Source organism: Nyctereutes procyonoides, unplaced genomic scaffold (genome assembly GCF_905146905.1).
Source record: "Nyctereutes procyonoides isolate TBG_1078 unplaced genomic scaffold, NYPRO_anot_genome, whole genome shotgun sequence".
Lineage (NCBI taxonomy): Eukaryota > Metazoa > Chordata > Mammalia > Carnivora > Canidae > Nyctereutes > Nyctereutes procyonoides.
Window position 1 is genome coordinate 34,817,452 of NW_026575146.1, and position 21,949 is coordinate 34,839,400.

Consider the following 21,949-nt stretch of genomic DNA (forward strand, 5'->3'; position numbering starts at 1 on the left):
TAAGGGGGCATTTGCTTGCCTAAGCCTGGGAGATGGTCTTTATTTACTTTTCCTTTACTTCCCTCTCTTTTTTCCCACCTTTTCTCTCTCTTTCTTTCTGTTCTTTTTTTTTTTTTTTTTTTTTCTTTTTGCAATGGGAAGAGACTGGAGAATGGTGTCTGAGAAAGCAGCTAGGGAGTGGAAGGCTCAGAGAGCAGATAACGGACATGGAGGGCTGGGGGAAGATGGGATCTGGGGTGTGAGCAGGCAGGTGTTCTCTTGGCCGCCAGCAGGTTGGGGGGGAGGATGGGGGCCCGTCGGGGCAGATGTTCAGGGAGCTATGTGGCTGCAGAAGGTAATTCCCCGAGAGTGAGGACAGAGGTGCGGGGCTGGCAGCCGAAAGAGAGGGAGGAGGCTTGGAGGCTGTTGTGAAGGCAGGAGTGGGAAGCGGAAGCAGGCAGGGCCTTCTGGAAGGATTGCTGCAGGGTGGGAGGAGCCCCTACAGGCTCTCGTGCTCACCCTGCGCCGCCGTGGTGTCCTGTGAACAGCAGATCCTGACCTTAGCTCTACGGATGGACGGACCGGGCTAGGCTCCCGGGAGCTCGGGCTCAGTTCTGTCTGCCGCCTGGTCCAGTTTCCTGTGCTCCAGTACCCTAACACCCTGTGCTCCAGCACCATATCACCCTATGCTCCAGCTAGCTCCCCATGCTCCAGTGCCCCATGCTCCAGCACCCTGTGCTCCAATGTCCCATGCTCCAGCTCCCTGTGCTCTAGCACCCTATCACCCCGTGCTCCAGCTCCCCATGCTCCAGCACCTCGTACTCCAGCTCCCTGTGCTCCAGCACCCCATACTCCAGCACCCTAACACCCAGTGCTCCAGCACCCCATGGTCCAGTGCTCCAGTGCCCCAGCACCCTAACACCCAGGGCTCCAGCTCCCCGTGCTCCAGCTCCCTAGCACCCAGGGCTCCAGCTCCCCATGCTCCAGCTCCCTAGCACCCAGGGCTCCAGCTCTCTGTGCTCCAGCATCCTAATACCCAGGGCTCCAGCTCCCCATGCTCCAGCTCCCTAGCACCCAGTGCTACAGCGCCCTGCTTGGAGATCATGTTAATTAGCAAGATCACCGACAGCACAAGCATGAGAAATGTAGCCGTAAGGAGACCGTGCGAAGGACAGGTGGCTCGTGGGAGGAGATGGGCCACAGGAAGGCGGAGTGTTGCTGTCCTCCACCTCTCGTCCTCCACCTCGGCTGGGACGCACACGTGGGACGCACACATGGGCCGCTCCGTCTTCCGCCCTCGGTACCTGCCTCCCTTCCCAAACACCACCAGTCCTCTTCTTGGGCACCAAGTAATTCCATCAAGTGGGTGGGTTTGCAAGCAGGGAGTCATGCACAATGAGGGCTAACCGTGTGTTGTCCCTCCCGTCAGTGACTGTCCCCAGAGCAGGGCAGGCGAGGCGAGGCCGGTGGCCGGGATACCAGGGCTTCGTCGGGTGTGAGCTCTAGGAGGGATGCGAGGGCAGCCAGGGAATAGGCCCCTTTGGCCGCCTCTCCCTGGGCTCCCTGCTGAGCTCCGCCTGTGAGGCCCTGGGGGCTCAATGCAGGTAGAGGTGCGCTGGGGGCGGCCCACAGTCCCCTTCCCAGGCACCCCCCCTGCTTGGCCTCGGTCTCCCGAGGGCTCCGTTGGCCTCCACGCGGCACCCATCATGATGTGCTCACGGGGGAAATGCGACCTCGGCACGTGCTGTGCCCAGTGCACCCCGCCGCCCGCCAGGGATCCTGGTTAGGGTTTCCGCGTGGGTTCCCGGGCCATCGTTCACTGCGAATTTACATTTGTGTAAGTGTGTGCGCACATGTGTATGAATACACCTGCTTACGTTGGCAAATTTAATTTAAATTAAAACAAAACAAAAAAAGGATTTCCCATGGAACTCCACCTCAAAACTGCCCTAGACGATGGTGCCTTGCTGTCCTCGGGCAGCAGATGCGCGTAAAATGCCGTGGCTTCCAAGGGGGAATCATGCACGTGCTCACGGGCACATCGCACCCCGTCAGTGCGACTGTGATGCCCGCATGGGTCACACGGACGCTTGGACACGTAATATTAGTCATAAATGGACTCACCCCATAGTTGTGCTGCTTGCAGGTCAACCATGGGTTTCAGAGGACGTACCGTGGTGGTGGGTCACAGCTGCCGGGGTCTCCGGGGGGCGTCCACCGCCGGGCTCGGGGCTCATGGCCCGGCTGCCGGCCCGGCTGCCGCCCGGCTTCTACAGGGCGGGTGCCCCTGGGGTGTGCAGGGTGACGAGTTGTGGGCTTCCCATGCTGGCTGCAGGGGGACCAGGGCCGCAGCTGTCCCTGGGAGCCCGAGGCAGGGAGCCCAGGCCTCTGACCCCATGCACCCCTCGGCTCAGAGCTTCCCGGGGGGAGCGCTCTCGGCAGGTGCATGGCCTCGGCCCCGGTGGGCGCTACGAGGCGGGTCCCCAGGTGCTCCAGGGACCTGCCCCGGCTCTGTGTGGACCAAGGCGGCCATTTCCCTCTCCCAAGCCCGCTCTCGGCAGACGGGGGACGTTGGCGTCCTGTGCGCGCTGTGTCCTGTGTCCCATGTCCCTGTCTGAGGAGCTGCACGGAGGAGGGGGCGGCATGTCCTGGCGGGGCCGGCGCTCCGTGTACCCCCACTCGTGCAGCCGCAGGATGGGGAGGACTCACGTCGGGGGCCATGCTTGCCCCGGCGCCGGGGGCTCCTGCTGCCACTGGGAAGGGTGCAGAGCGCCGCGCAGCACTTCTCCACGCATCGCCGTTGCCTTTGGGTTGTGTCATTTGGTTCACTCGCTTTTCTGTTGCCGTTAATCACAGTGCCTTGATCACCACAGGCTGCACCACACTGGGTGTTCGTGGTTATTTTTGCACTTACATTAATGAATTCCATTTTATTTTGTGAATCCATTCTGCGCACGGACATTCTAGATACTTCGGATTTTTGCTTTTGAGTCCGTCATCTCGCTTTACCTGTTTCAGGTTTGTGGCTACCGGATAAAATTGCACTTTGATGGATACTCTGACTGCTACGACTTCTGGGTAAATGCAGACGCTCTGGACATTCACCCAGTCGGCTGGTGTGAGAAAACCGGCCATAAGCTCCATCCGCCGAAAGGTATTGTCTGCTTTTTTTGTTTCGTATTTTAAATTCTGTAAAAACGTCTTTCCCTATGTGGTGATTTGGAATTTTTAAGAATTCAGACTTTATTATGGTCCAGACAGGTCCACATTCAAGCTTATTCTTTATGAAGAAAAATATGCTCGTTAAAGGAAAGGAATGTAAAACGTAAAATTCTATTTGAGAGAATAAACCATATCCATGTATTTATTTGTACGTAAAATAACATTGGATCTTTATTTGATTTTAACTACAAATTTCAGCCACAGATTTCTTTCACCTCCACACCCAGAGCTGACCCCGAACAACGCAGGGGTGAGGAGCGCCGTCTCCCAGCACGGTCAAAAATCCACATGTGCTTTTCGACTTGCTAAAAACTTAATTATTCATAGCCTGCTGTTGACCAGGAGCCTTACTGGTAACATAAATAGTCAATGAGCACGTGTTTTGTGGGTTACATAAATTATATACTATTATCCCACAATGAGATAAGCTGGAGCAAAGGAAATGTCATTAAAATCACAAGGAAGAGAAGAAATGTTTAAGTGGACCTGTGCCGCGCGAACCCCGTGTTGTACGGGCTCAGATGTATATACCCTGGAAAAACAGATTGGAAGGTTTAGATCTAAACCATTTATACAACGAAGTTTATTTACTGATATTTCATTACATAGAAAATCTTGAGAAACCATGCACTTGAATGCATGAATTTTAATATTTAGGAGATCGGAAAGGAGAATATAGCATTAAGAGCTGGTTTAGGGGCAGCCTGGGTGGCCCAGCGGTTTAGCACCACCTTCAGCCCAGGGCGTGATCCTGGAGACCCGGGATCGAGTCCCACATCGGAATCCCTGCATGGGGCCTGCTTCTCCCTCTGCCTGTTCTCTGCCTCTCTTTCTCTGTCATGAATAAATAACTAAAATTAAAAAAAAAAAAAAAGAGCTGGTTTAGGTGGAGGTTGAGTTGATGGCAATTACTTTTTCGTTCTGAGTCCTCGATAGCACAGCCTGCCAGTGATTCCTCCGGCTTTGTGTTTACATAAAGATCAGAGAATAACTGATAACCATCTTTTCCAGTTCATCCCTAATGTGTTTAACAATATCTTATTTCTTTCCTTTTCAACTGTTACAGTCAGTATTGTTGACTTGATGTCAAAGATCCAGGTGACTACTTTGATATTTTTGGCCTGTCTCAGGGCTCTTGTTTTTTTTAATGGACTAGCCATTTGGTTTTACGTGAAAAATTAAAGGCGGAATGGTATCTTCAGATGGCTGAAGGATTAAATAAAATCACATAGAAAAAAATGAGGGTGACAAAGAAAAAATATATATATTTTAAAGATTTTATTCATTTATTCACGAGAGACAGAGAGAGAGAGAGGGGCAGAGACACAGGCAGAGGGAGAAGCAGGCTCCATGCAGGGAGCCCGACGCAGGACTCGATCCCAGGACCCTGGGGTCACGCCTTGGGCTGAAGGCAGGCACTCAACCACAGAACCCCCCGGGCTCCCTGAAAAAGAAAATCTACCAGCCTCTATATAAGTTGACCTCTTAGATATGGCGAATTATTAGATGTTCTTTTCATGCTGCCTTCTGGACCTCGATGGAAGTAGGAGAGAGCCCAGGAGCTCTCAGATAGGACAAGACGCTCAATTTCCTTTTTAAAGGAAATGTTGGCTTCAACAACACTAAATGTGAAATTGTGAGCATTAAAGCAAGGACGTTTCCATTATTGTAATTTGCCAACGTGCTTGCTTCATAAATCTTCCATTGTCATTCTTACGGTGACAGGCTAAAGAGATTTTATCTGTTTTATTGCTGTTTTCTCCAGCTTCCCACTTGTTCCTACAAGTCAGTCTCCCAGAATAGAACATATGAAGGGAAAACAAAGGTTTTGGCTCCCCAGCTCACTAGTGTACTGCTGAATAGTTTGGCCTAAAACTCATAGAAATAGTATGGTAATAGGAAGAAGCAGACCTGAGTATAACAGATATTTACTTCCTCTTATCTTTTCTTTAGATCCGTCGTATTCATTCAGAATTGAAAAATCATGCAATTTGTTGGAAATAAATGCAGCCTGTGTAGAAAAAAAGAATCCATAGTTATGAACTATGAGTTAACGTGCAGAAAAAAAATCCATAGTTATGAACTATGAGTTAAAGTTTGTTTAAAAAAATCGATTGTTTGATTTCAGCATGTTGGAGTCATAGCTAAAAGTGGGCGTGGAAAATGACGTGTGAAATATTTTGACATTTTACTGAGTCTGTCTATATGTGCTTATCCAAGGTTATAAGGAAGAAGAATTTAATTGGCAGACCTATCTTAAGACATGCAAAGCTCAAGCTGCTCCCAAGTCATTATTTGAAAATCAGAATATAGTAAGTACATCCAAAATTTTTCCTTTCCAAAGAAGTAACTTTTGAGTGTTTCAGAGGATAAAAGTGATAGCAGGAGACCATCGTAAATTCTATTGGTTTGATAAATAGAAGATTCTTAATTAAGCCTTTAAAGCTAGCTTAAAATCATCACGAATGAATATTCCACAGGCAAACCATGGTTATTGGGTTTAATGGAACGGCACAAGGCAATGTCGTATGAAACCCTCCTGCAACCTACCGTAAAAAGTACATAAAAAATTAAATTGACGGGGATAGTTTATTGTTAGCGCCACTTGTTTAGAGGGCTGATCACATGGGAGTCATGCAGTGAGATGTGCGGAGCCCAGCTTGGGTTTGCATGTTAGGGATGACCATCTACCTCACGCCAGCCTGCGACTGCACTTGCCGCGTAACAAGGCAGCGTCTGGCTGTGTATGCATTTCCCACTCCTTCGACTTGTATCCCCACTTTCCCTGCGTGTTTCCTGTTGCTTCTCTGCATAGGCCCAACACGTCTCCCTCTTCTTCCTGGTTCACCTTCTGATCTAACTGAAATCAACAGAGCGCAGCAGGTGGAAAGCCAAAATACCATCTTTACGACAGATAAGGCCTCAGTTGGAGTGACATGTATGGCCTCTTATCTGTTGACAGTGAGCTTTTTTTTTTTTTAAGATTTTATTTATTTATTCATGAGAGAGAGTAGCAGAGACACAGGCAGAGGGAGAAGCAGGCTCCATGCAGTGAGCTCGATGTGGGAATTGATCCTGGGACCCTGGGGTCACGCCCTGGGCCGAAGGCAGATGCTAAACCGCTGAGCCACCCGGGCGCCCCGACAAATGAGCTTCTTGATTGTGAGACCGAGGACTCAGGAAGCCCTTCTGCCCCATCACCGAACCTGGACTGGGGCAGCCCTACAGCCCCGCAGGCCCCGGAGGAGCAGAGCACGGACTGTGTACCCTGTCGGCCAGCTTCCTCTTCAAAGAGCGTAACCAGTTCTCCTTCCAGGGTCCCTGAGTCCAGTAACGATGAGTGAGAATGTAGAGATAGACAATAATATTTCGAGAATGGGATTCCCTCCTGTGGAAGTGAATATCAGGAACGGGCAGGAGCTTTCTCAGCCACTCCAGGTACCTTCCATTTGGGAGATGGTCTACACCAGACCATGTTTTGAGCGTTGGTCTGATGGCTCAGCATCTCAGGTCAAATGGATCGTAAGCCAGGTTGAATCAGAGAACCCAAGAGTGGGGTGTGTGGTGTTCGGGTGACTCGTAGGGCTCATGAGCCGGATCATTATTTCAAAATCTCTTAATTGAGAGGAGAGCTTAATTACCGAAATGTGAATACTACGCCGTCAGTGGGTGTTCTCTCTCAAGACCCGGGAGGGCGATCCGTTGGGTGGAAAATTCAGCGGCCTGCTCCAAGATTCCTAATCCCTGTCTGGTTCTCTGGAGGATAAGTTCGATCAGGGATTTGATTAACTGCTCTGAACCGTCATCCTAAATTCTGTGCATTGCTAGCTAGCACATGACTTAATCTGGGCCTACGTGTCTGATAGCCAAGAAGCAAGTAAGTTCATCCATTTCTAGAGCCTTCTACCACAGAATATTCAAATATTTGTGGTCAGGACCCTGGTAAATAATTTTGGGGACTGCCACGTATCGTCAGGGTGTCTGTGTGGTGTTCACGCCGGCCCCTGCTGTTCCTATAGGACGTGCGCTGACGCTTTTAGGTACGCGGCTGTCTACGTTTCTGTGGTGGTGACTGAATAATTACGGTAGAATGGACTATAGCATGTGCTTTGCTTAAAGTAATTAGAATGGTATTCTGAAAAGAAAAAAAGAATGGTATTCTGTATTCTTAAGTCTGGATAGAGGATTTTTTTTTTTTTTTAAAGAAGTGCAGAAATGGCTTGTGTGTTGATGGGCGTGACTGGTTTCCCAGGACATTCCTCCAGGTTAGGATGCTTTTCCTCACACAAGATGCGAAGGCACGTTTACATCTTACGGCACCTCAAAGCACTACAGCTTCCTGAGCTGTGGTCTTGGGCGCATGTCCCGGATGGCCGATAGTGTTTGGCTTTCCTTATATTACAAACATTTTTTTTTTTTTTGTAATTAGAAACTATTTTGAATGGCTCCCTGTATTTTGCCATTTCTTTTGGTGCTTTGGTGAATAGTATCTGTCGTGGTAGGTCAACGTTGCAATAATCTGCAGGCTTTTCGTGTCTGAAGATGACCTACTTTCAGTGGAGCGCTCTTTAGAGAGAGTTTTCCAGAAATGGGAGTGAACTTGTACTGACTCATTCACATTTTTAACTTGATTAAGTGCATATTTTGCCTGAAATAATTTTCATTGTTCAGTCTGCCATCAAGGGCGAGAAAAACAAAAAGTGGGCTGTGCGGCGGATTAAACTTGCCCACCTCGGATAGTTGTCTAACCATGGTGCCAAAGCACATCCGGAAATCAGTCGAACTCTGTGAGGCTCTGGGTGTTTTCGGTCTTGAGGTCCAGGTTTGCAGATGCAGATAGTTCCTCGGGAGTTTAGTTCCTTTTTTTTTTTTTTCCTTATTGCTGCTCGTTGGAAAGCGACCCTGCTGTAAAACTCATCCATGCTCTTTAAATAATGTGAATGCCGCTGATGGATGCCAGGCCCTCATCTCTACCAGGAGGTGTAGAGAGGGTGCAGAGCTTGCTGTTAAGTGTGTGCTTATCTCTAATTAAATCTGTATGTTTCGTAGACAGTGATCCCATCAGGCTTTCGAGTTGGAATGAAGCTTGAAGCTGTAGACAAAAAGAATCCTGCGTTCATCTGTGTTGCTACGGTAACAGATATGGTGGACAATCGTTTCCTGGTACATTTTGACAACTGGGATGAGAGCTATGACTATTGGTGAGACCTTTTCTGTTGCTCTGTTGCTTTTTGTAATGTGCTTATCCAGGTAATAAACCGGGCACGTGGTTCGAAAACAACAATAATGCAGAGCTCATAGCAAAAAATAACAGTGCTTCGGCCCAGTCTTTCCCACTTCAGACTTTTCACTTGTCACGCATCTCATATGGCACATATTTCTAAATAGTATCCTTTAGTTCGACTTAACGACTTATATTTTAACTCACTTCCTGCTGTGGAAGTGCAGTTGACCGTCCTCCCAATGTATTTCACATGTGAGAGCGCAGAGGTGCGCATTTCTTCCCTCCTCCTGGGTCTTGTCTATCGTTCACAGAGAAAATAGCTTAATTTCCCTTCATGTTTTTATTCCCAGTACCTAACATAAGCGTTTTTACTCGCCAAATGCGAGTAAATATTAATTGAGGAACACTGTTTTTCATCCTTAGAGTTTGGGGACATAACTGCATCCAGTCGTACGAGCAACCTATTATAAAATATATAACCATGATTATAGTAAAGCCATCGTATTTTGATTAATCAGTGGAAATAATGATTTCGATTCCTAGTTCATGTTTGTTAATCATTACAATTCGGTTTTCAGATGAAAGGCATTTCTGGAGTGTTTAATTCCTTCCTAGAACAGTGCAATGAGGGCATTTCAGAACATTTATCATGACACGTATCTTGATAAAATCTGGCCAGTGTTACAGTATCAGTTGAATATCAATTTATGTAGGTGTTGCCACATTTCAGGGAAGCTTGTTTCCTGACCTTCCTTTTTAGTATGCATAAATTTAAAAATTCAGTAGAACCATCAGTAATTTCCATTACTCCTTAAATTGGATTCTTCATCACTCATCAGTTTTACTTACATTGTCTTAAAAAGGAGAGGCATTGGAAGCCATTTGCTATTCATATTTTTTTAAATGCTTTCTATTATACATGTGCTTTTTACAGAATATTTTTTTAAGGGCAGACAAGCAGTTCCATGATTGCACAATACAGAGTCCAGTACTCCTGAATATTTTGGTGTGTTTTTCCTCAGCTTTCTTTCTGCAAAGCATAATTTTCCCCATAGGATGTCTTTACATTCGGTTCACAGTAAAAATTTTTATTTGAAATATAGACCATTTCAAGCATGTACAAAAGCAGGATAATAGTGACCCGCCTGCAGCCATTATACAGCACCAGTAATTATCAACTCAAAATTCACTCTTTTTCTCTGTATTCCTTCTCCTGAAATCCCAAACCCAGGATCATTTTGAAGCAAATTCCAGATAGCATAGCATTTCGTCTGTGTATAATTCAGAATGTATTCTTTAAAGATAGGGATTCTCTCTCTTCAAATACATAATGTTATAAATGCCCTAATGTTATTAACATTCTTAAACATTCTTCCCAATTGTTGTAGTTTTGTTTTCTTGTGGTTTTTTTTTTTAAAGATTTTATGGTTTTAAGTCCAAATAAGGTTATGTTTTGTGATTGTTTTGATGTTTGTCTTGATCTCTTTTCATTTATAGATTCCTATTCCTCTCTCTCTTCCCCTTGTAACTTTTACTGAAGTAACCAGGGTGTTTGACCTCTTGAGTCTCCCACAGTCTGGATTCGCTGATTGGATTCTCCTATTGCTTACTGTGTTCATTTGTTCCTCGTGTTTCTTATTAATTGGTGGTTTTTGTGTCATCCAGAATTATTCATACCTAGTTTGTGTGAGGGAATAGATAAGAAAACATTTTTTTATTTTTTTAAGAGGTTATTTATTCATGAAAGACACACAGAGAGAGGCAGAGACACAGGCAGAGGGAGAAGCAGGCTCCATGCAGGGAGCCCGATGCAGGACTCAATCTCAGGACCCCAGGGTCACGACCAAAGCCAGAGGCAGACGCTCAACCACCGAGCCACCCAGGTGCTCTGATAAGAAAACTTTAAATTTAGTAACCGTGTAAATCTGTTTTGAGGTCAAACGTGATTTTCCCCTCCTGTGTTTGATGTGCTGTGATGATGGCAGCACCAGAGTGAGGACCGCATCCTGTCAGAAGAGCCTGTGACTCTATCTCAGCAGGGTCCCAGCTCCATGTTGGATAGAGATTTTTTTTTAAATACTTATTTTTCTTTAAAAGTAAGTGATACTTTATAGCAGTTACTAGAATTTGTTAAAATGGGTGCTTTTTAAAGTTCTGATTCATTTAGGGAGATTTTTACTTTGTAGATTTTATCTGATTTAAACAAAATTAGTAAATGTTGGCTTGTCAGTTTTGTGGTAGAAGTATTAGAGAGTTTTAAAAGCATAAGTTGTTTATTTGACATAAGATGTGTTTCCTTTAAAAACATTCTTCTGGAAAGAAGAAAAGTCTAGAAGACTATCACATTCAATTTTCTTTGATGCCAAATGCCTAGGGAATAGGAAAGATCCTGGGTTCTTTTTTTAAGAAAGAGCAGAGGGGAAAAAAAATCTCTTTTAACGCTGATTTTTGTACTTTTATGAGCAGAAACTAATTATTTTTAGGACGGAATGTACTTTGAAGATTTACTTATACTTTTAACTATTGACATGAAATCATATTTTGTTAATTGTCAGAAAAAGTACATGTGTTCTCTTTCTCAATATGCAATTAAGACACATTGAAAATTGCTTAAATGCACTGGAATTTCTCCAGCTTTATTAAATACTATGTTCTTTGATCTTTGAATTTTACAATGGTTTTTATCTGCATAAATTACTTGTTTAGGTATGTAATTGAGGCTATAAATTAGATTGCTTTCCCAATATAAAATAGTTTGGAAATGAAATTTTTTTTCCCCGTGGTCTTACCTCTTTTTGCCTTAGTGGGAATTGGAAAATGTGTATGGTTGACCTTTGAACAATGTAGAGGGTAGGGGTCCCCACCTCCAGTGCAGTCACAAATTTGATATAAGTTTGGACTCTCCAGAGACTTCACAGCCTACTGTTGATTGGAAGCCTTAGTGATAACATAACCAGTTGACGAACTTGTATATTTTTAATGTTATACATATTACATATTGTATTCTTACAATAAAGTAAGCTACAAAAAAGATGTTATTAAGAAAACCATAGGGACACCTGGGTGGCTCAGCAGTTTGGTGCCTGCCTTCAGCCCAGAGCATGATCCTGGAGACCTGGGATCGAGTCCCGCATTGGGCTCCCTGCATGGAGCCTGCTTCTCCCTCTCTGCCTCTCTCTCTCTGTATGTCTCACGAATAAATAAATAAATAAATAAAAATCTTAAAAAAAAAACAAACCATAAGGAAGAGAAAACACATTTATCGTATTGGAAAAAATCCACATACTAGTGGACCCAGTTCAGACATGTATTGTTCAAGGGGTCATCTGTGTAAATCCGTGTACGTTTGTGGCGGTACAAACACAATAAAACATTTCTTCCTAACAAAGAGGAGAACTGAAATTTATGCAGAATTGAAATAGGTTTTTAGGAAAGGAAAATAGTACCTATTAGAATGGAATTTGCTTTACCTCTGCGTTTCCTACGTGCTTTTTATTATGCTGGTAATTGCTAGCTGCTTAACTCTGCCCCCTTGACAGTCATTAGACTTATTAATAATCCTAAATAGCCCCAAACAGTAGAAAGGAAAGGACTTGGAAGATGGGGAAGGATGCCATCGAGGTGGAGGTGGTGTTGTCCTTCAGAAAAGTGTGTGTCCAAGGTGTGCATCCAAGGTGTGTGTCTGACGTATGCATCCAAGGTGTGCATCTGCCATGTGCATCCAAGGTGTGTGTCTGACATGTGCATCTGCGGTGTGCGTCCGAGTTGTGCATCCAAAGTATGCATCTGAGGTTTGCATCCAATGTGTGTATCCAAGGTGTGTGTCTGATGTGTGCGTCTAATGTGCACATCTGATGTGTGCATCCAAGATGTGCATCCGATGTGTGGATCCGACGTGTGCATCTAATGTGTGTGTCTGACATGTGTGTCTGTGGTGTGCGTCCAAGGTATGCATCCAAAGTATGCATCCGAGGTGTGTGTCTGACATGTGTATCCAAGGTGTGCGTCTGATGTGTGCATCCAAGGTGTGCATCCGGCACGTGTGTCGGAGATGTGAATCTGACATGTGCGTCCAATGTGTGCATCTGAGGTGTGCATCCGACATGTACATCTGAGGTGTGTGTCTGAAGTGTGTGTACAACATATGCATCCAAGGTGTGCATCCCAGGTGTGTGTCCAAGGTGTGCGTCCGACATGTGCATCCAAAGTGTGTGCCCAATGTGTGCACCTGAGGTGTGCATCCAGAGTATGCAAACGAGGTTTGCGTCTGACTTGTGTGTCCCAGGTGTGCATCCCAGGTGTGTGTCCGACATGTGCATCTGAGCCTTGTGCGTCCAAGCATCCCCGTCCTCCCCCCCGGGGGACCAATTCTGCCTGTTACACAGGGTCGTTTGCCTGCAATCTCTCTCCTGGGAACTGCAGCCGTGGACAGCTATCACCGGGTGATTGCAGCATTAGTGGCCCAGGGTTTTGTCTGGCGTCCCAGGTCTATGCAGGCGAGAAGCACCGAGCTGTGAACTGAACAGACCGGGCTAGGGCCTCTAGCTCTAGGTGTACTCAGTGGCGGCGGCATGTCATGTTCATAAATTCAGAGTAGTTGTCACATTCTGTGTTTCTCCAAAGTGATGCTGGAAAGTTGGCAGCGTCCCACCAGTGTCTGAGAACAGAGTCAAGGGGATAGGTCGGTCACCGACTGGGGAGTGTGGGTGGTGGTGCTTACGGTCCCAGAGGTCGGGGGACCCACTGGCCCGCGCCTGGCCCTGAGGCTGGGGATCTGAGGTGGAGAGGAGCTGGAGGCCGCCTGAGGCCGCGTGCTCAGTGACTAGAACCAGGCCCACTGCCTGGGTCCCGGCAGGGAGGGACGAGGGTCCCGGGCGACTTGCTGGCGGGTGTGGGCTTGGAGCCGGAGCGGGACAGGGGACTCGGTGCTCGAAGTGTGTGTGGTCGGCGGGGGGCGGTGCACCTGCCCAGGGAGGGTGGGAGGGGCCTGCACCGTTCTGAGCCCTCGCTGCCCAGTAGCAGGAGGACGTACAGGAGCACGTGGGTCACTGGGCACGGGTTGGGGGGGTTACAGTGAGAGCGAGGAGCTGTGCGGCAGGTGGTGGCCAGCCTGGGAGGCCTCCAGGCTGGGAGGGGGTCTGCAGGTGCCCGAGGGCTCGGGCGAGGGCTCAGGCGAGGGCTTGGGCGTGGGCTCGGGCGAGGGCACCGCCAGCCCAGCAGGTTTCCCGAGCGGGGTTTTCAGGCCGGGGCGGTGAGGTGACCTGACGGGTACCTGGCCCTGGCGCTGGAGCTAACCTGGGGGCAGCCCCGGGACATGGAGACAGTCCAGGACGGCGCTTGACAGCGGCTGCCATGGGGAACAGGGTTGGGAGGAGTCACAGAGGAGCACGAGCCTCGGCCCAGCCTCTTGAGGCTTGGGGTTCAGCAGCGAGGCCCCCGTAACAGCTCCTAAGGGGCGGTGTGGGGAGGTGGGTGGGCTGCATGGCACGTGGTGCGTGGGCCTCGGGCTGTGTCTGCAGGGGGCCGGGAGCATCGGTGCTGGAGGGGAGACCCAAGGTCAGCGCTGGGCGAGCTCCTGGGAATGCGGCTCCCGCCCCAGGTCCCGCCCCAGGTCCTCGCTGCCGCCTGCGCCCCTCGGGAGGGCCGGCTGGGGAGGGCCGGCTGGACCCGGCTGGGACTTGAGCAAACTGGCACCCCTTTCCCGTCATGGGAAGGCCCGGGGAAATCGACCTCGCTCCCTAAAACGGGTATCTTAGCATCGCTCACCTTCTCCGTTACAAACGTGGGTTTTCCGCGAGTGGTTTCTCCGGTCCGTCCCCACCCCTCGGTCTACCAGTCTGGGTCTCAGTGGATCCTAGTGGCCTTCGTGGATAATCTGCGCTCACCAGGGCAACGCACCTTTTTTTTCTTTTAAGATTTATTTATTTATTTGAGAGCGAGAAAAAGCATATGCACGTGAGCATGTGTGGACGGAGGGAAGGGCAGGGGGGAGAGGGGCCCCCCCGAGACTCCCCGCCGAGCACAGACTGAACGTGGCCTCGGCCTCACAACCCTGAGATCGTGACTTGAGCCAAAATCAAGCGTCGGATGCTTAAAACCGACAGAGCCCCCCCGACGCCCCCGTGATGGACTTGAACAGAAATAAAAAAAGTTTGGCCCAGACTTCCCGGATGACTCGTGTGAAAACCCAGACGAAGGGACGGTGATCAGCAGCTTAGGAACTTCCGCGGCTGTTGGTTCAGTCGTTCCGTCCCTCTCTGCTTACATTTCTGCTTTTGGACACTAGATGGGACTAAGAGATGAGCTGTTGGCAGGAGCAGCCGCCGGAGGAGTTTCAGAGGCTGCAGCGTCCTTCCACTCGAGGTGCCATGGCTGTGGGGTCAGGGTCAGTGCGACCCGTGTCGTCTCCGCCGGGGCAGCCACCTGTTGACTGGCAGAGGCGAAGCCGGCCAGCACACAGGATGCTGGCACCTTACAGGAGAGTCTGGTAGTAACGGGAGCAGCAGCCAAGACCCGCTGCGGTGTCTCCCTCGGTTGCAATCTGTAGAGAAACGCAGTGAAATCAGAGAATTACCGATGTCCCTGTCCCCGGGTCACGGGGGCCTGCCAGGTGACCGCAGAGACCGCTGGCGCCAGGTCCAGCCAGGAGGGGAGGTGCTCGGCGGGCGTCACATGTGTTTTCTTTTATCACTAATGGGCTACGTGAGTAAACGTCTCTCCCTAAAATAAAAGAAGAACCTCCCTGAAATAGAGGCGGCGCGGCCGGTCACCCCCGCACAGCCTGGCTGTCTAGGGGGCGGTCGGAGGCAGCCAGCCGGCTCTGCGCCTTAGCGCCTGGGATGAGCGTGCCTGCCCTGGCCCTATGCCTGTTCCAGGCCCTGACCCCATCCCCGGCCCCAGCCCTGGCCCTGTCTCCAGCCCCGGCCCCGGCCCCATCCCTGTCCCTGTCCCCATCCCTGGCCCTGGCCCCAGCCTGGCCCCCGTCCCTGGCCCTGTCCTCAACCCTGGCCCCGGCCCCGGCCTGGTCGCGGCCTGTCCCTGTCCCCGTCCCCATCCCTGGCCCCGGCCCCAGCCCCATCCCTGTCCCTGTCCCTCTCCGACAGCACTCTGGGCTCCATCCTCAACAGTCTGTTTCTCGGTCTGCCCCCATTTCCCCCTTTGTTTCTCTTGAATTCCACCCGTAAGTGAAGTCACGTGGTCTCTGCCTTTCCCAGACTGGTTTGCTCTGCCTGGCGAGGTGCCCTCCGGGTCTGGCCGTGCTGCGACAGGCCGGGCTCACCCCTCACGGCTGGGTGTGTCTGGCCGCGCCGCCTTCCCTGCTGGGTCCGCAGCAGCGGCCGCGACAGGTGGTGTGATGAGCAGGGGTGCGGGGTGCCATGTGAACCGGTGTTTGCACCCTCTGGGTCAGCACCCGCCGGCAGGCTTGCTGGATCGCATGCCGTTTCTGATTTTGTGGTTATGGGGGACCTCCATGCTGTTTTGCACAGGGGCTGCTGCAGTTTGCATTCCCTCAACAGAATGCATTTTATGGAATTGTGTATTAAAATGACCTTTATCGGGGCACCTGGGGGGCTCAGCGGGTGAGATCCTGCCTTGGGCTCAGAACGAGACCCCGGGGTCCCGGGATCGAATCCTGCGTCGGGCTCCCAGCATGGAGCCTGCTTCTCCCTCTGCCTGGGTCTCTGCCTCTCTCTCTCTTTCTGTGTCTCATGCATAAATAAATAAAAATCTTAAAAAAAATAAATAAAATTACTTTTATGAAGTTATGTCTTTGTAAGAAATGTACACGTTTTTCTTTCCCACTTCTAAAACAATGACATGTGCACATATGCGTGACCCTGATACATAGATTAAGAGAAATAAAAGTGTGGGGCAGGAGATAACAAGTGAATAAAGCAACAGAAAGGAAGGAGCGTTCAACTGTAAATTTAAAGGTATTTTTCACTGAAATAACCCTGAGAAAAAGCAACGTGAAGTTGGGGCTGTGTCAGCTCCCCTTGACGCCGTCCAGGGCTACTGATCTGAAAGTTGGTTTGAAAAGACGCGACCGTGCGCTGACCTCCTTCACGTGGAGCATTTTTTAGAAAGTTCTTTGCCGTTCACTAGTCGTAAGATGCTCTGACCACAGTTTTCCGCCCCCCCCGGGGGGGGGGGCTGTGTTGAGGTGTCCTGACCTTTCAGGACGACCCACTGAGTGTGGCTCTGTGGGGTCCTTAGAGCGACAGTCCCCAGCTGTGTTCCCCGAGGGTGAACTCTTCATGGTTAAATATCCTCAGGGAGAGCGAGGTTGTCTGTTTAAGGCTTGTCTGTTTATAATATAACCTGACAGTTGTGAATATGCTAATGATGCATTAGATATTTTGACCATTTGGCCCTGATTTTTTTTTAATGTTTTTTTTTTTTAATTTATTTATCATAGTCACACAGAGAGAGAGAGGCAGAGACACAGGCAGAGGGAGAAGCAGGCTTCATGCCGGGAGCCCGACGTGGGATTCGATCCCGGGTCTCCAGGATCGCGCCCTGGGCCAAAGGCAGGCGCTAAACCGCTGCACCACCCAGGGATCCCCTGATTTTTTTTTTTAAGATTTTATTTATTTATTCATGAGAGACACAGAGAGAGGCAGAGACACAGGCAGAGGGAGAAGCAGGCTCCATGCAGGGAGCCCGATGTGGGACTCGATCCTGGGATTCCGGGGTCACGACCTGGGCCGAAGGCAGCGCTTAACCCGTGAGCCACCCGGGCAGCCCCTGATTTTTTTTCAAGCTCCATCGTACCCTTTGACTTTGGGAACGCCATTGAGACCTGATCTACCAGTTTTGTTTTTTTTAACAGATTTTCATTGTGCCGTGTCTCTAGTGTCTCTAGTGTCCTAGATGCCGGGACACGTGTCTCGCGCTATAACTGCCGCCTCTGAACGGTGGCCTCCATTGCCTTGTACTGTGCCCCCGGCCACGCCGCAGCCCCAGTTGGACTCCATGTGCGCCTCCCTCGGGCCCGTGCCTGGCGCCCAGAGCGCGCCCCTGTCTGCCCTCACCCCTTCCCGGGCCTCCGTCTCCACTGGCAGCCTTCTTCCCTGGTCCTCGAGGAGAAAGACCGAGGCAGCAGAGCGTCCGTGCGCTCGCAGCGGCCTGCCCTCTGGGGCGCGGAGTCCTGGCCCTGCTGTGCGGGGTCCCGGCCCGGCCCGCTCCTGATGGATTCTGCCCCCGTGTGAGCAGGCCATCCTGCGGGGCTGGGTTCCTGTTGTCCGTGTCCAAGCACTGGGAGAAGGGGCCTCGGGGCTCTCTGCCAGCCCCTGTAGCCCTGACCCTAGAACGCCCTGCCTGTGGCACTGCTCTGGCTCAGCATGGGTGTCCTGGGTAAATGAAGTCAGATTTCCCATCGTTTAAAAGCGTCATATCTTAAAGCAATGCTAAACTTGAAAAATGGTGCAGAGGAGGGTGCCCGGCCAGCTCAGCCAGTACAGAGTGTGACTCCTGGTCTCACAGCTGTGACTTTGAACCTCGCACGGGGCCGGGGCGGGGTAGGGAGGAGCTAGAGTTTACTTAAAACTTTATGTATTTAATTATTAAAGATTTTATTTATTCATTCGTACAGACACAGAGAGAGGCAGAGACACAGGGAGAGGGAGAAGCAGGCTCCATGCAGGGAGCCCAATGGGGACTCGATCCCCGGACCTCCGGGTCACGGCCTGGGCTGAAGGCGGCGCTAACCGCCGAGCCACCGGGCTGCCTGCTTTGGTTTCCTCTTAAACCAACTCCTTAAGTGTGTCTCCTCTACCGGCCGGCTCCGTGCACGGTCCCCATGTTTTTCTCTCAAACCCGTCGTATTCCGGGGGTGCCGGGCTGGCCCTGCATGAGTGTCCGATTCTTGCTTTCGGCTCAGGTGGTGACCTAGGGATCATGGGATGGGAGCCCTGGGTGTCCAGTCTCCTTGCGTTTCTCCCCCTCCCTGCTCTTCCCCGCCCCCCACCTAAAATAAATAAGCGAACGTATGTCTGTTTGTTAAAAAACCAAACAACACCCCACCCTATTCTGGCTTCTTCCCTTCTCCGTCTCCGGCTCCAGCCCCGCGGGAATGCCCACGAGCTTTGCGTTGGTGCATCCCGGGATCAGGTCTCATTTCTTCTCTTCTAGGATCCAGCGTCCACGTTGATTTCTTCCTTCTTTCTTTCCTTCCCGTATTTTCTAGACATCACGTCTTGGACTTCGTTGCCTCCTCCCTCCCCTGCTGTCTCTGCTCATTCTCTGGATGGCCTCACCCCTGCTCACGACTTTAAATATCGTCCCACATGCTCCTGACTCCCACATGTGTGCTTTTTCCCTTGCTCTAGTCTCTGAGCTCCAGATTTTTTATGCTCGTGATCTCTGACTTGTTGACCTGTTGGTCAAACCCGTGTTGAGAGCCAGACTCTTCACCTTGCACAACGCGAGAGACGGCGTCGGCGGCCTGCCTACCTCAGGACAAGGTCCTGCTTCCTCCCAGCGGCCCAGGGCTGGGGACGTCCTTGGCTTCTTCACACCCCTCACCTTCTGCAGCAGATCCACCTGTTGCTTCTTCCTTTAAAACCTAGACCTGAAAACACGATCACTTCTTACCATCTTTTCCACCAACACTTCGGTCCGGGTCACCACCATCAACTCTGGCGAAAACCTCCTAACAGCCTCATCTCGTCTCCAGTGTGGTTAATTGTCTGCAAAGCGGTCGGAACAATGACTTCAAAACAGATCAGATTCTGCTGCTCTTCTGCCTAAAAACCCCCTGTGTGACGTTCTAGTAAATGTTACTTTATTCTGAGCAAAATCCCAAGACCTCCCTATGCCCGAAGGCCCTTCCTGGTGTTACTCCCTCGGCCGTAGGCCTGCTCCCGACAGCCATGAGACGCCCATCTCATGGCCTTCCTATCTGCCGTTCCCTCTGCATGGAATGGCCTTTTTTTTTCTTTTTTTTCTTTTTAAATGTATCTGAGTGGCTCGGTTCTCTTCCTTCACTTTCTTTCGCCGTCCCCTTATCTGAGAGGCCACCTTGCCTTTCCACTTTTGCTCCCTGCTTCTTCCTTCCACTACCTGTCTGCGGCCTGTTGGGCCCCCAGAATGCGTATTTGTTCATTGACTTCCCGTCTCTCCCGTGTATATCGCGGACCCCACAAAAGTGGGAGCTTTGTGCATGTCGTACGTGCTGCTGCATCCTCATCGTCTGTGCCAGTGCCTGGTGTGCCATAGGCGCTCAGTGTTTGCATGAGGGAAGGAGCAAACGAATGAATGAAATGCGTTGCCTGTGAAGATGAGAGATACATAGATCGAGTTTGATTAGGAGCAAGGAATCAGATGCCGCATAGGCAGAGTGATCGAAGGTCTTATGGAAATATGTGCTTGGCCGAAGCAAAGACGACAGGGAGGAGACAAAAGGGGGGGGACAGACAGGTGATGGAGCTTCCAGCCCCTTGCAGGTCTGCCCTTAGACGTGCGGAGGTAATTTCAGCTTGCTCGTGACGATGACTATTTATGTGCATATTTATTTGTATTTCAGAATTTATCCCGATAATTAACGGTTTTGTGATTTACATGCCCTACAGGTGTGAAGCTTCGAGCCCGCACATCCACCCCGTCGGCTGGTGTAAGGAGCACAGGAGAACACTCATTACTCCACCAGGTTTGTGCGCATTTTGTGCCTCGTATCCTTCTTCACATACGTCAGGAGTCTGCAAACCCTTTCTGCCCGGGGCCGGAGAGTTTGTATTTTCGGTGCGGGAGTCCGTGAAAACTCTGGCACACCTACTCAGTTCGGTTTTAGCACGAAGGCAGCCCCAAGTGCACGCGGTTGTGCTGGGGTAAGGCTTCATGTGCAAAGCCTGCAGGCCGGGGTCTGCTGCCTCTGATGCCCCTGGAAGTCTACGCAGCGGCTGAGTCCCTGACAGAGTATCAGGGGTTGTCTTCTTTGGAAAATAAGTTCGTTCTTATTTGTATGTATTTATCTATTTATTTATTTCAAAGGTTTCATTTGAGAGAGAGAGAGTGCACACGTGTGTGAGCGTGGGGTGGGGCAGAGGGAGAGGGAGGAGCAGATGCTCCGAGGGGCAGGGAGCCCAACACGGGGCTGGACCCAGGACCCCAGGATCATGACCTGAACCCAAGGCAGACGCTTTGCCGACTGAGCCCCCCCAGGCGCCCCAAAAAGTTCTTTTTCCAAACATCTTCTATTTCTCAAGTTGAAATTCATTTCTAGACCTTATGTGAATAGGTGAATAGGCATTTAAATTTATCATCTGGCAGAAGGGTGTTGTCTGAAGCTTTAATGAATAAGGGGAATGGCCTTGGGGGCAGCATTTGCGGATGGAGCCTTGACCCCAAGTGTGAGTCGATTCTGACGAAGGCACAGTGTTCACGGTTAAGGGGGAACTTGAGGCTGCAGGTATGTTCCCTTCGTGACCTGGATGGGAGCTCACATACTCACTCTCCCGTTTTCTTTTGGGTTGTTGGTTCCAAAATAGACCTTGCACGTCTGCTGGTAGGACCGCTTCTCTGTGCTCTGCAGCTTTGGCTGCCTCGCCGTCCGCCCCGGTCCCGTGGGCCCTTCTCAGCTCCTTCCCTCGCTCCCTGGCAGGGAACAGTGTGACTGCTGGTAAATGACGGTTGTATGTCACGTTGAGTGTATCTCCACGTGCATCAGCCTCCTGAAGGCACCGTGGCTGCCACCTGGCCGAGAAGGCAAGGTCATCAGCTGACGCGGAGCATCCCTGTGCTGCAGGTGGTCGCTCACGGGGACTTTTTTTTTTTATTGGTGTTCAATTTGCCAACATATAGCATAACACCCAGTGCTCATCCCACCAAGTGCCCCCCTCAGTGCCTGTCACCCGGTCACCCCCACCCCCCGCCCACCTCCCCTTCCACCACCCCTAGTTCATTTCCCAGAGTTAGGAGTCTTCATGTTCTGTCTCCCTTTCTGATATTTCCTACCCATGTCTTCTCCCTTCCCTTCTATTCCCTTTCACTATTATTTATATTTCCCAAATGAATGAGACCATATAATGTTTGTCCTTCTCCGACTGACTTACTTCACTCAGCATAATACCCTCCAGTTCCATCCACGTGGAAGCAAATGGTGGGTATTTGTCGTTTCTAATGGCTGAGGAATATTCCATTGTACACATAGACCACAGCTTCTTTATCCATTCATCTTCTGATGGACACCGAGGCTCCTTCCACAGTTTGACTACTGTGGACATTGCTGCTATGAACATCGGGGTGCAGGAGTCCCAGCGTTTCACTGCATCTGTATCTTGGGGGTAAATCCCCAGCAGTGCAATTGCTGGGTCGTAGGGCAGGTCTATTTTTAACTCTTTGAGGAACCTCCACACAGTTTTCCAGAGTGGCTGCACCAGTTCACATTCCCACCAACAGTTTAAGAGGGTTCCCTTTTCTCCGCATCCTCTCCAACATTTGTGGTTTCCTGCCTTGTTACTTTTCCCCATTCTCACTGGTGTGAGATGGGATCTCATTGTGGTTTTGATTTGTATTTCCCTGATG

At 50.1% G+C, this 21,949-nt stretch overlaps 1 protein-coding gene across 4 annotated transcripts in view; it reads left to right on the plus strand.

Annotated features, from left to right (window-relative positions):
* The window catches only part of L3MBTL3 (L3MBTL histone methyl-lysine binding protein 3), a 120,626-nt gene that overhangs the window by 41,859 nt on the left and 56,818 nt on the right, over positions 1-21,949 (plus strand). For all 4 annotated transcript variants that reach the window (XM_055311624.1, XM_055311625.1, XM_055311623.1 and 1 more), the window contains 4 exons: positions 2,998-3,133; positions 5,422-5,513; positions 8,251-8,402; positions 19,999-20,075. In XM_055311624.1, the coding sequence (XP_055167599.1) occupies positions 2,998-3,133; positions 5,422-5,513; positions 8,251-8,402; positions 19,999-20,075 (457 nt within the window). The remainder of the gene's footprint in view (positions 1-2,997; positions 3,134-5,421; positions 5,514-8,250; positions 8,403-19,998; positions 20,076-21,949) is intronic.